This window comes from Heterocephalus glaber, unplaced genomic scaffold (assembly GCF_053883595.1).
Source record: "Heterocephalus glaber isolate CG9 unplaced genomic scaffold, H.glaber_assembly_v1.0 deba00000621, whole genome shotgun sequence".
NCBI lineage: Eukaryota > Metazoa > Chordata > Mammalia > Rodentia > Bathyergidae > Heterocephalus > Heterocephalus glaber.
Genome location: NW_028258153.1, coordinates 17,985,884 through 17,999,791, shown reverse-complemented (window position 1 = coordinate 17,999,791; position 13,908 = coordinate 17,985,884). Strand labels below are relative to the sequence as shown.

Below are 13,908 nucleotides of genomic sequence, written 5' to 3'. Positions count from 1 at the left end.
TGGCTTTTGAACATAGTTGAGGTATAATCTGCTCACATTTGGAAAGAAATTATATATTTTTAAATTTTATTGGTATATTTTAGATATACAATATAATGACATTCATCATTGGAGATTTGTACCTTTACATAATCTCTCTTAATTCTTATTTTTTCCCCATTCCCCTGCTCTCCCTTCAACCCCTCCATACCTCCCTATTTACAAAGACTTTCTTTCCATTTTTTCACATTAATTCCATTCCCTGCTTTCCTTTCCCCTACCCTTCCCACTTCCCCTTACCCTTTGCCCCTTTCCTTCCTATTTCACATTATCTATTATACCTTTTAGTTCTTATTTACATTTTTAGTTTCTCACACCAGAGAAACTATTTAGTATTTACACATGTGTGTCCTATTCATTTCACTTAAGAGTATCGCCTCAATGTGCATCCATTTAGCTATAAATGCCTCTAATTTCTCAGTCTTTATCCCCATTTTATTAAAAATCCCACATTTTCTTTATCCAGTCTCTAATTAATGGGCAATTGGGCTGTTTCCAAGCTTTAGCTATTACAAACTGTGCTGCCATGAACATGGGTGCACATATGTCCATTATCACCACTCCTGTTCAATATAGTTTGGGAAACATTAGCCACAGTAATTAGTCAAGAGAAAGAAATAAAAGGAACAAAGATAGGAAATGAAGTCAAATTATCATTATTTGCAGATGACATGATACTCTATATAGAAGACCCCAAGAACTCCAGCGAAATTCTTCTAGACTTAATAACCAAATTTAGTAGAGCAGCTGGATACAAGGTCAACCCACAAAAAGCAATAGCTTTCCTGTACACAAACAACAGACTCACTGGAAAGAAAATATTATTTTGGCTCTTGTCCTAAGAATCGCCTCTAAACTGTCACAGATAAAAAATAATCCCAGTACTTTGTAGCCTGAGGTGGGATGATCATAAATTCAAGGCCAGCCTTGGTTACACAGCAATTTTAAGGCTGGCCTGGACTATATAGAAAGACCCTGTTGCAAAAACAAAACAAAACAAAGCAAAACAAATAAAAACAGAGGAGATCAATTAGGAAGCTCTGCAGTAATCCGGAAGAGAGAGAGCAGAGGCTTGGCCACTATGGTCATCATGCAGATTGGTAAATGTAGAATCACATTTTGAAGGTAGAGCCAACAGGATATTCTGCAAGTGGGTATTGAATGTAAGAGAAAAAGAAGTCAAGGATGACTCTCAGGGATTTGGTTTGAGCAAATGAAAGGATGAAGTTCCTCTCTGTTGAGATTCTATAGGAGGAGCAGGTTTGGAGTGAGAGATGTGAGAATTAATAGGTAAGACTGAAATCTAATCATTGACATAAAGGCTTCAGGAAGGATGAGTGACCTTATAAAGGGGCCTCAGAGAGTTGCCTCACCCATTCACCTATGTGAGGACATAGTGAGAAGGAATCATTTATGAACTGAGAAATGAGTTCTCACCATCACTGAATTTGTTGGCACCTTGATCTTGGACTTCTTGGCCTGCAGAACTGTGAGAAAAAATTTCTATGGTTTTAAAGCCACCCAGTTTATGGCATTTTGTTATACCAGCCTGAAAAGACCAAGATGTATCTCAAATGCTGCTGATAGGTTAAGAAAGCATGAAGACTGAATCAGTCTATTTTTGGTAGTATAACAAGATACCTGAGGATGGGTAGTTTATAAGGAAAAGAGATCTATTTAGTGCATAGTTTTGGAGGCAGAAAGTCCAAATAATATGGTATCAACTATGGCTAGATCTCGCCTGGTTGCATCACATCCTGGCAGATAGCATTATGGCAGGAGCCTGTGCAGGAGGGAGAGATTATATGGCAAGACAGGAAGCCAGAGTGGAAATCCAGGATTTTTCTTTTTATAACAGCCCTCTGGAGAGAATTAACTCAGAGTTCCATGAGAATTACATCTAGTCTTTCTGAGGACAGCATCCCCAACTGACCTCCTAATGGGCTCTACTTTTTAAAAGTCTCACCACCTCTTAACATTGCCACACCAGGGACACACCCTCTAATGTATGGATCTTTGAGGGAAAAGCAACAGCCAAACTACAGCAAAGACTCAGAGATCTTCATAAGATTTTGAAAGAATGGAGGCAATTTTGGATGTGGAAGAAAAATCTATTTGGCATGGTTTGAATGTGACTCTTACATGTTGTTCTTGAGCAAATTACATCAGGATGTATGGTCCCTTTCCCAGAGACAGGAAGAACATTTACAAGGGAGGAGGAGAATCTGTGCACTCTGCAAAGCCCTTGATTGTGGCCTCTCTGCATAAAAATCATGTTCTTTGTACCAGAGAAATGAGAGATTTGTGATTAGATATCTCTGTGGGCACCTAATTTCTGCCCAGAAAATATTAATGTGTGGGGCAGAGCAGCTGCTCACTGTTGGGAAGATTGGAGGTTTGCTTCCAGAAGCTCAGCTGTAGGTTTGGGTAACCTTTCTATGTCCTCTGCATTCAGCTTTGGGCCAGGATCATCTCAGCATGAAAGATGCTCACTTTAAGGTCAGCAAAAGAGCAAATCAAAGTTATATATGACATTACTTCCTACTTGTACCTGTAAGGAGTAGAGGGAAGAGAAAACTTTTTATCTTCTATTTCTCAGAGTCTCATAATTTTCATTTCTATGAACTAAAAGGAAAGAAAAAAGGATTTGGCCAAGAGAGAAAAGATGACTCCTCCATTGTGGCAGACCTGAGAAGACTTCAGTGTGATGAGGTTTGCAGGCACTCCAGGCAGGCCAAATGGTAACTGTAAAGGTAAGGGAGCAACATACCTGAAACTGACAAGACATGGGTGCATTAGTCTGACCGGTGTTAGGAAATCTTAAAATAAGTAATTTCCTGGTAAGTTGGGAAAAGAATACTGTGGTCAGAAAGTAGAATCCAGATGAATAGTATCTGGAGTGTAAATGTTAGTAAAATGAATTACAGGTGGCTGACTTAAGAGGTAACTGGCCATTGCCCAGGGCACTGGTTGCCAAAGTGTGGCCCCCAGCCCAGCAGTATCAGCATCACCTAGGGTTGAAGTAAGAGTTTTCAAGGGAATAGATTTAATACAGGACACATAATTTATAGGATTACTTTATAATATTCACCCAAAAAGTCAAATGCAGAGGAGTGCAAGAGATCTGTTCATGTGCTAGAGACCCAAAGAATCCAGCTGAGGCCCTGGATCCCACAGCAGGCTGAAGTGCTCATAGGCAGCTTTTGGAAGGTGAATGGGTTATGGGGGCTCATGAAAGTGGGGTCTAGTAAGAAGAGGTGGGTCAGGTGGAGAAAGGCTTTGAAGGGTTTATCTTCTCCCCTGACCTTCTCTCTCCTTCCTGGACACCACACCATGAGCAGCTGTCCTCTGCCATGCCCCTGTGTCATGTCACTGTGCCTTGGAGCCAGCCAGCTATGGACTGAAACCTCTACAAACTGAGCCACAATAAACATCTCCTCCTTTAAGTTGTAGATCTCAGGTATTATGTTTCAATGGTGAGAAAGTGACCAAGGCACAAGTTAGGATTTGAAATTGTCCATTTCATTATGACTGTATAGAAGCAATGAAGAAGCATTTCAAACTCTTGTGAATCTTCAGAAAATAATTTGTACCTGAGAAGCCCACCAGGAACTCAGCCCAGCACAAACCACCACCAAAGCCTGGTCTCACTTCGGGGAAAGGGCAACTTGATCCTGGCGTAGAATCAAGCAGAGTTCAAACCTGCAGCCCAGAGACTCAGTCCCAGCCCCATAGGCAAAAACTAGCCCGAATTTCAGTGGACTACAGCTGGCTCATTGAGATTAGTCCACTAGGATCTGTACATTGCCCACATTGTTTACCAGTGACAGTAGACACGCCTTGGTCATTTCTTTTCTCTTATCTTTTCTTCTTCTTCTTCATTTCTCTTTCTTGTTCCTGTTTTTGTCCTGTTTTGTTTTTTTTTGCCAGAGTCCAGCTCCAGCGGGTTCAGGTCCTGAGAGGAGGTGTGGAGTCGGCAACGAGAGAATGAAACAGACACTGAGTGGAGGGTCGGCAGCTCAGCTTGCCTGTCTGAGTTATACCAAAATCACTTTACTTGTATATGTTTTGATTACACAAGGCTTTGGTAAGCATGTGGGTCCATACACAGTGTGTTTTCATACAGAGTTAAAGAAAAGCTGATATCATCTAAAAAACTATTTTAGACCACCCAGTTCTAAATACTCCTCCGGGTGCTATGTGAACGAACTCTTGCTAACTTATCAGATTTACATTTGAGGAACAAGAAGCATTTTAGAAAGGTCAGGCTACTTTATTAGGCCACGTTTCGTCAGATCTCATTGTTGTGTGCCCTTCGGTTATATAGGTGTTGGCCAAGGGTGACCTTCCAAGAGCCATAACTGCATCATGAATTTGTTGATGTCCCAATTTTCCTTTGTACAGTCAGGGCATATGGATGTCACGTCCCCACTACGCATGGAGGTATGAGTGAGAGGCTTTTCTGTAAATGGATTTACAATTTCTTCCTGTAATCCCAGCCTAGTAACCATTTCTGAAGTAATGACTTTTATCCTTTCAGTGATTTCCCGGGGAGTTTTTTTTTTGTAATTTAGACTCATGTTTCAAATATGCATTTTGAAAGGGATACGTAAACATCAAAGAGGCCCCTAACAGCACAGAGGTAATCATTACCGCGGAAAGCAAAAGCAAAAGACGGAGTCATGGTTTCAGCCATAGTCTTGGTTTCACTGGAGCTGTGTCAAGCAGCGAGATTGTGACCATGGCCTGGGCCATTTTTCTTGATTGTCTTTATTTTCATAAGAGCATGAATACGATTTCTAGTTTCTGTTGCTGTTAGTTTTCTCTGTTCTTGCTTTTGCTCATTCCTTCTCGCTTTTCCACCTGTCTTCACCAGTTTCCCAAAGTTTGCATGATCTTTCTGAGTCCTCTAGCCTTGCTTCTAACCTTTCCCTTTCCTACTATTTCTCTATCCCTGCAACTCCTTATAAATCCCTCCAGAGGGTAAATTTCCTATATTGAAGGACTTATTTACTACAAACATATTTCTGGTTGGTTTTAATTTTTTGATATATAACAAATCTAGTTCAAATGGTTAAAGGTGGCAGATTAATAGTTACCACAGTTTGTCATTTTCTAGGCTGTGCTTGATGCTATTGTTGATGCTGATTATATTACTTTGCCCAAAGTGATGTGATTGTTCTAGTTAATTGTTCTTCCTGGTATATCAAGAGTGAGATTGCTTAAGGATCATTATAGACTCAAAACCCAAAGGCCAGCTATACCCAGAAGACAATCTGAGAAGTAGCCATTCCTTAAGGGTTTTAAATATTAGCAATAAAGATACTTAAATATACAAGCATCACCAAGAATTAAATAAAAAACACCAACAACAGAAAAATAGAAATGAGAAGACCTAAACAAGATGCAAATGCAGACTTTCGGCCCACCAAAGGCAAATCCAGGGGCCAATGAAGTGGAACAATCCAAGTGAACCACCTGGACACCCTGAACTAGTAACAAGGGAAGTAACGGATGAAAGAGGCTCAGGAAAAAATGAAATCAGAAATAATTTCTCAGATAACAACAGAGATGATGACCATAATGAAAGACATGATTAGTAACTCTGAAGCAGACACAGATAAGAAAAATAGATGAGCTGAGGAAAATGATGGAAACCATGAATACCCAGCATGGGAAAGAAATGGAAAACATGAAACACATCCAAGTAGATATCCAAGAGATTAAAAAATTCTATTGAAAGTTTCCACAGCAGAATAAGTGAATATGAGGATAGAATTTCAGATACAGAAGACAGGATTGCAGTTGGCGAACACAAAAAGAAAGATTTCTTAAATATAGCAAGGGACCATGAAAAATCAATCTAACATCTACTAGATGATGCAAAAAAGAATAATCTAAGATTGACTGGAGTCAATGAAGGAGTAGGAGATAGCACAAAAGACATACATAAACTATTCACAGAAGTAATCACAGAAAACTTCCCAAACAGGAAAAAGAATTTGACAGAAAGATAAGTGAGGGATATAGAACTCCAATTAGCTGTGATAAAAAATTGACAGGTAAGCATATAATAGTCAAGACCCCAGTAATCTAAAACAAGAACAAAATATTAAAAGCAGTAAAAGAAAAGAAACAAATTACATACAATGGAAAGCCCATGAGAATCACATCAGATTTCTCAACACAAACCCTCAAGTCAAGGAGAGAGCATGGAGTAAAGTATTTCAGGCCCTAAAAGAAAACAACCTCCAATCCAGATTGATATATCCTGCAAAATTATCTTTCAAAATTGATTGAGAAATATGATACTATTATGACAAAGAACACCTGAGAAACTTCATGAATACCAAACCAGCAGTCCAAAAATTTCTAAACAATATTCTAGGAAAAGACAGTGAGGATCACAACTTCATGAAGTCCAAAAGAATGAATCCATTAGGCAAGGCAAGAATTTAAATAGAAAGGAAAAAAAATCCAACAATAGAAAAATATCATGACAAGGATAAGTCAATATATATCAGTTATAACTATCAACGTTAATGGTCTCAATTCACCAATCAAAAGAAATAGACTGGCAGAACAGATCAAGAAGCAAGATCCAACAATATGCTGCATACAAGAAACACACTTAATTAAAAAAGAAATTCATAGACTGAAAGTCAAACGATGGAAAACAATACTCCATGCAACAGGAGCCCAGAAAAAAGCAGGGGTAGACATCCCATTTGCAAACAAAGTGGATTTCAAGCCAAGACTAATTAAAATACACACAGAAGGTCACTACATCCTTGTAAAGGGAACAATCCAAGAGGAAGAGATGACAATCATAAATATATATGCATCAAATACTAGAGCATCCAACTATATAAAACAAATATTAAGGGACATGAAAAATCAAATAAGCACTAATACAATTGTAGTAGGAGACCTCAATGCCCCACTGTCACAAATAGACAGATCAAGTAGACAAAAAATCAACAAAGAAATATCAGAACTGAATCAAACCAGTGAACAAATGGCCTTAGTAGATGTCTACAGTGTTCCATCCCAAAACATCCACATACATGTTCTTCTCAGCTGCACACAGGTAGTTCTTCAAAACAGACCAAGTGCTAGCTCACAGAACATGCTTAAGAAAATGCAAAGGAAGTGAAGTTATCCCTGGTATATTATCAGACCTTAGCATAATGAGATTGGAGATCAATAGCAAAAGAAACCACAAAAAGTTCATAAACTCATGGAAATTCAATAACAACCTCCTGAACAACCAATGGGTCACAGAGGAAATTAAGAAATTAGACAGTTTCTATAATTAAATGGTAATGCCAATACAACATACCAGAATCTATGGGACACAAAGCAGTCCTGCAAAGGAAATTCACAGCAGTGAATACCTATATTAGGAAAACAGAGTGAGCTCTAATAACCTAATGTTGAACCTCAAACCTTAAGAAAAAGAAGAGCAAGACAAACTCAAAACTCATTAAAGGGAGGAAATTATAAAGATCAGAGCAGAAATCAATGCAGTGAAGACTAAGATAATGATACAAAAAAATCAACAAATCAAGATTTGGTTCTTTGAAAGAATAAACAAAATTGATAAAACCTAGCCAACCTTATCAAAAAAAAAGAAAGAAAAATAAAAAGAAAGGAAAGGTCCAAGTACATGCAATTAGGAATGAAAAGGGTGAAATTCCAATAGACCCAGCAGAAATCCAGTGGACGAACAATACCTAGTGAGAGAACCTGTACACCAATAAGATGGAAAACAGAAAAAAATGGACAGATTTCCAGATACACATGAATTACCAAAGTTGAACAAAGAAGATATAAAAATTTTAAACACAATATCAATCAATGAAATTAAAAACTTACCAACAAAGAAAAACCCAGGTCCTGATACTTTACTGCTAATTCTACAAGAAATTTAGAGAAGAGCTAATGCCACTACTTTTCAAACTCTTTAATGAAATTGAAAGGAAAGCAATATTCCCAAATGCATTCCTGGAAGCAACCATTACCTTGAATTCAAAATCAGAGAAAGATCCAACCAAAAAAGAGAACTACTTGCCAATCTTCCTAATGAACATGGATGCAAAAATCCTCAGTAAGATACTTGCAAACAGAATGCAGATTATCAAGAAGATCATATATCCTGACCAAGTGGGATTCATTCCAGTGATGCAAGGTTGGTTAAACATATGTAAATCAATAAATGTAACACACTATATTAACAGAGTCAAGGACAAAAATCATATGATCATCTCAATAGATGCAGAAAAAGCATTTGACAAAATCCAACACCATGCATGATAAAAACCCTAAAGAGAATTGGTCTAGATGGTCTTTATCTCAACCTGATAAAATCCATCTACAAAAGCCCAACAGTTAATATCATACTAGAGTCAAAAATTGAAAAATTTCATGGTAAAATCAGAAACAAGACAAAGATGTCCACTATCACCACTTTTGATCAATATAGTTCTGAAAACATTAGCCAGAGCAATTAGACAAGAGAAAAATAAAAGGAATAAAGATAGGAAATGAAGAAGTTAAATTGTAATTATTTGCAGATGACATGGTACTCTTCATAGAAGACAACAAAAACTCCACCAAAAGACTTCTAGCTTTAATAACCAAATTCAGTAAAGTACCTGATACAAGGTCAACACCCAAACATCAATAGTCTTCCTGTATACAAATAACAGACTCACTGAGAGAGGAAATGGGGAAACAACTCCTTTCACAATAGCATCCAAAAGAAAAGAAAAGAAATACCTAGGAATCAATCTAATGAAAGGAGTAAAGGACCTCTACTTTGAAAACTACAGCACTCTGAAAAAAGAGATTAAAGAGGATATCAGAAAATGGAAAGACACCCCTTTTTCTTGGGTAGTTAGAAACAATATAGTGAAAATGGACATACTTCCAAAACTTCTATATATTCAATGTACTCCTGACTGAAATTCCAACAGCATATTTCACAGAACTGAGAGAACAAGCCAAAAATGTATTTGGAACCAGAAGAGACCTTGAATAGAAAAAGCAATTCTGGGCAACAAAGATAAGGCAGGGAGTATCACAATTCCCAAATTGAAACTAGACTGCAAAGCTATTGTGATACAAACAGCATGATACTGGCAAAGAAACAGACCTGAGGACCAGTGGAGCAGATTAGAAGATGCAGAAGCAACTCCAGAGACACTCAGTCACCTCATCTTTGACAAAGGAACCAAACACCCTCACCAGAGCAAAGATATCCTCTTTAATAAATGGTGCTGAAAAAAGTTAGGTTTCAACTTGCCAAAGATTAAAACTAGACTTATATCTCTCATCATGCACTAAACTAAAATTGAAATGGATCAAAGCTCTAAGTATTAAAAGAGAATCATTAAACCTGCTGGATGACAGTTAAGTATCTTGAAGACATTGACCTATGTAAAGACTTTATGAACAAAATCTCAGTCAAACAAGAACACAAAGAATCAAAAAGTTAGATCTCATCTTATTAAAAAGCTTCTGCACAGCAAGAGAAACCACCAACAGAGTGAAGAGACAATATATATAATGTGGGAAAAAATTTTTTACCAGCTGTTCCTCAGACAATGGTCTACTATCTAGAATATATAAAGAACTTAAAAAATCATACCCTGCCCCCAGATTTAAAGACCCAACCTAAACATGGACATCTGAAATGAACAGACATTTCTCAGATGAAGAAATGGAAGCAGCAAGTAAGCATATGAACAAATGTTCAACATCACTGGTCATTTGAGAGATGCAAATGAAAATAACACTGAGACTTCATCTCACTCCAGAAAGAATGGCTACTATCAAGAAATCAACTAATAACAAATGCTGGTGGGGCTGTAGAGAAAAAGGAACCCTTCTCCACTGTTGGTGGGAATGTAGTTTGGTGCAACCACTGTGGAAATCAGTGTGGAGATTTCTCAAAAAACTAGAACTAGAGGTCCCACTTGACATAGCTATTCCCCTTCTGGGTATGTTCCAGAAAGAATTAAAAGCATTATACCACAGCAATGTGTGCACATCCATCTTTATAGTGGCACAGTTTGTAATAGCTAAATCTTGGAAACAGTCCAAATGCTCATCAACTGGTAACTGGATAAAAAAGATGTCTTTTTAAAAAATATAAAATAGAGTACTACTCAGCCATAAAGAATGATAAATTAGAGGCATTTACAGCCAAATGGATGCACCTTGAGACCATACTCTTAAGTGAAATAAGAAACACATGTAAATACTGAAAGTGTAAATGAGAACCAAAATGTATAATAGATATAGTGAAATAGGAAGAAAAGGTTCAAAGGGCCAGGGCAACTGGGTAGGGGCAGGGGAAAGGAAAGAAAAAATAAGAAAAGAAGGAAAAAATGGAAACAAAGCTTTTGTAAATAGGGAAGGTTGGAGGGGTGGAAGGGAGGGGAGAGGAATGAGAAAAAACATGAACCGAGATATATCATGTACAGGTACAAATTCCCAATGATTAATGCAATCATAATGTATACCTAAAATGTACCAATAAACTCAATTAATAAAAAAAGGAATTTGTCCTTTGAGTTATTAAAAAAATATAGAGCACAGAGAGCTGCAGTTTTTTTAAACAAGACTCCTGGATTTTTAAAAGTTCCTAACCACATTTTTGTTGGGTCCTATTAAACTTGAAAATATTCGAGTATATTGGTTTGACTAGTACTGCTTTAATAAAAGACTAATTCTTATTTAAGGAGTGCAATATATTGGTAAAAAATTTGTTTTTCTTTAAAATTATGTTTATTCAGGCCATTTCTGGTATCAAGATATAGAAACCTGTTCAATCGAGGTTAATGAAAAAGTTCAATTTGTTGCAAAGACACTTATATGAAAAATAGTGCACAGCCAGGTCTTCTGAAGATGGTGAACCTGACCAGTCCTGAAGATCTCACAGCATAACCCTATGATTTTCTCTAGTTCATTACTATTTTTTTTCTAGTTCATTACTCCTAACCTCAGACACCAACTCACTCAACCATTAAAGATTAAATGTATGTGTGTGTGTGGGGGATACAGAGACAGAGAGACAGAAATAGAGATAGAGACAGAAAAAACAAAAAAGATAGTTTCTCCTTCATTGTGGCCCATTCAGTTGAGTCCAAGGTGGTTTGGACATGTGGGCAAATATGAAGAATGGCTGGTGGAAGGAAATAGGTCTTTCAGAAAAAGATTCAATGACAGACAACTGGTTTTTAATGTAATTTAAAAAATAGTAATTGACACAAAACTATTTTTGAGAAAATAAAAGTAATAAACGCAGGAGTGAATACAGGCAACATAAAATGATTGAATTCTTTTTGTTGTCACAAAAATATTTAATTGTTTAGCATAATATTATCTGAGGCTGCAGTAAATCTTCAAAGTTATTCTTCCCTAAATACAGCTATTTGTAGGTCTCTCTGTATTTATTATATTGCCAAATAACCCTAGATTTGGTCCAACTGCATCTGTTAGTGTCTTGCAGTTTTGCCTTCAAGGTCTGTAAAAGAAAGAAAAATGAAGAGATATAACTATTAACATATATATTAGTAGTTTCTGTTTTTATTAGCTTTTCTTTTACTCTTCTTTTCCTTTGTTTACTGGGTTCCTGTAATCACTCTGATTCAATGGCTGAGGACGTGAACATGTAAAATTCTATGGGGAAATAGAACCATAAGACCATCATTAGATATTTTCACATACCAAACATAATTCTGGCCTCTCCTGACCTTATGATATTGTTATGTTCAGTATCTTTTGGCTTCTTTGCATGTTGTTCTGAATTCTGTATGCAGCTATATTCTCAGCTCTATTTTGTCTCTGGGCCCTGGTGTTTCTCAGTGCACTAATTCTAATTCTCCATGGTTAGCCCAAACATAGAGACCATCATTCTGCAGACTTTCAAATGAAAGGTCCACTGGACTGTGTTAATTTTATTGGACATTCATTTTTTTTGACATTTAAATAAATGTGGTGCTTGGGTGAATATCTGGATTGGTCAACCACAAAAATGTACATCAGTCTTGTTTTCATAAAATATTGAGAAAACTCAGGTACATACTTTGGACATCTGGACTTGCAAATGTATTTCTGTTCACTGCCTTACTTATGTAATTATTCATTCTGATGGAAGGATTAGGTTCTCACTATTAAGAGACTTGGTTATAAAAGTGGGAAGCTAGGTTCCAGGAGCATGGACACACCAGGCTGAGGCCTATGGATGTAGTGGTTGTGTGTGTGTGTGTGTGTGTGTGTGTGTGTGTGTGTGTGGCATTATACTGCAAGGGCACTTGATATACTATTCAGTTTTGTTTGTAGAACAAGAAAATTCTCATTAATGTTTTGTCTAGCACCTCCCTACTATTTAGGGATTCTTGAATCTTTAACTCCTCAGAAATGGTTTGAAGAAACAGATCTAAAGAATCCATTGCAGCAAGCAGAGAATTAAAGGACTAGTTTTTAATATTTAAAGCACATCAATGTTTGCAGTTTTTTTTTCTTATTTTGTCCTATCATTATGGCTTAGATTGAGAATATCCTTCAAAGGCCTCATGCACTAATAGGCAGGGCTTTTGGAAGGTAAATGGATCATGGGGACAATATAGCTGATTTGATGTTAGGAGGTAGGGTCAGAAGAGGTGGGTCACTGGGGTATAACCTGGGTATATCTCCCTTCCTGACTCCTTTTTTCTCTGTTTCCTGACTACCATGATGTGAGCACCTTTCCTCCACTATGTCCCTTTGCCATGATGTTTTCTGCCTTGGAGTCAGATGACCATTCAAGGACAGACTTCTGAAATAGCAAAAATAAACCTCTCCTCCTTTAAATTGTGGATGTTGGATATTTTGCCTCAGTGATGAGGCAATTGGCTAATTGGTACCAGGAGTGGGGTCACTATTGTGACTGTACTTGACTATATAGTTTAGAAGCCTCTGGAACTGGTCCAGACCAGCCTAGGCTGCATAGTGAGCTCAAGGTTAGTCTGAACTACATAGTGAGACTATGTCTCAAAACACCAAAAAAAAAAAAAAGATTTATTCTGTCTTATTATCACAGATATCAGTCTGTGATTGTCTCCAAAGCAGATACATCATGGTGGATAGAAATGAAGTAAAGTATTTTATGAGAGCGAGGAAGCACAGAGCAGGGAAAGAGCCTGAGAAGAAGGGTCCAGAGGCCAGACATGCTCCCTCAGGTAACACTCCTATGTCTCCAACAGACACGTCTACAAGTAGGCTTTCCTAGTATCCTATACATCTTTCAGGCCAAGCAAATTATTATTAATCAAGAGACTTAAATTACTCCAGGTAATATTTTCCTTTTAGGAATATTAGACAGATGAAAGAGGGAGAGTTTCAACCAGTGATGAGGGAACTGCAGGGCACGGGGAGCTTACAGTCTGAAACCCTTAGCTGTCTCTGCCTCCTCCCCAGGAAATGAGCAAGAGGATCAAGTCTGGCATGTCATTTCAGCAATCATTCCAGCCCTTATGAATATGTTTATCTTCAGAACTCAGGTTTCCTTTATGACCCTGGATGAAGTATGTTGTTTGTCTGAAGGAGTCAGGATGTTGGCTTTTCTTTCATCTTGCCTCATTTACAGACCATTACTATCATTTAATTCTAATTTTTTCATTTTGTCAATATTTGTACACCCTTGGGAACATATATTCACTTTCTTTCAAAAAATTCATTTTATTGGTACATTTTAGATATACATAATAATCATCATAGGGAATTTGTACTTGGGCATGATATGACTTGATTCTTCTTATTTTTTCCATTCTCCTCCCCTTCCTTCAACTCTTCTTCCCCTCCTTATTTACAAAAGCTTTG

The 13,908-nt window shown here is 37.3% G+C and overlaps 1 protein-coding gene across 2 annotated transcripts in view; it reads right to left on the bottom strand.

The window, feature by feature from the left end:
• Positions 1-11,334: 11,334 nt before the first annotated feature.
• Positions 11,335-13,908, bottom strand: part of Mdh1b (malate dehydrogenase 1B) — a 38,369-nt gene continuing 35,795 nt past the window's right edge. The window contains exon 11 of one of the 2 annotated variants that reach the window (XM_004851155.3): positions 11,335-11,572. In XM_004851155.3, the coding sequence (XP_004851212.1) occupies positions 11,544-11,572 (29 nt within the window). In that variant the 3' untranslated portion in view covers positions 11,335-11,543. The remainder of the gene's footprint in view (positions 11,573-13,908) is intronic. The other variant, XM_087206236.1, reaches the window with a different exon arrangement.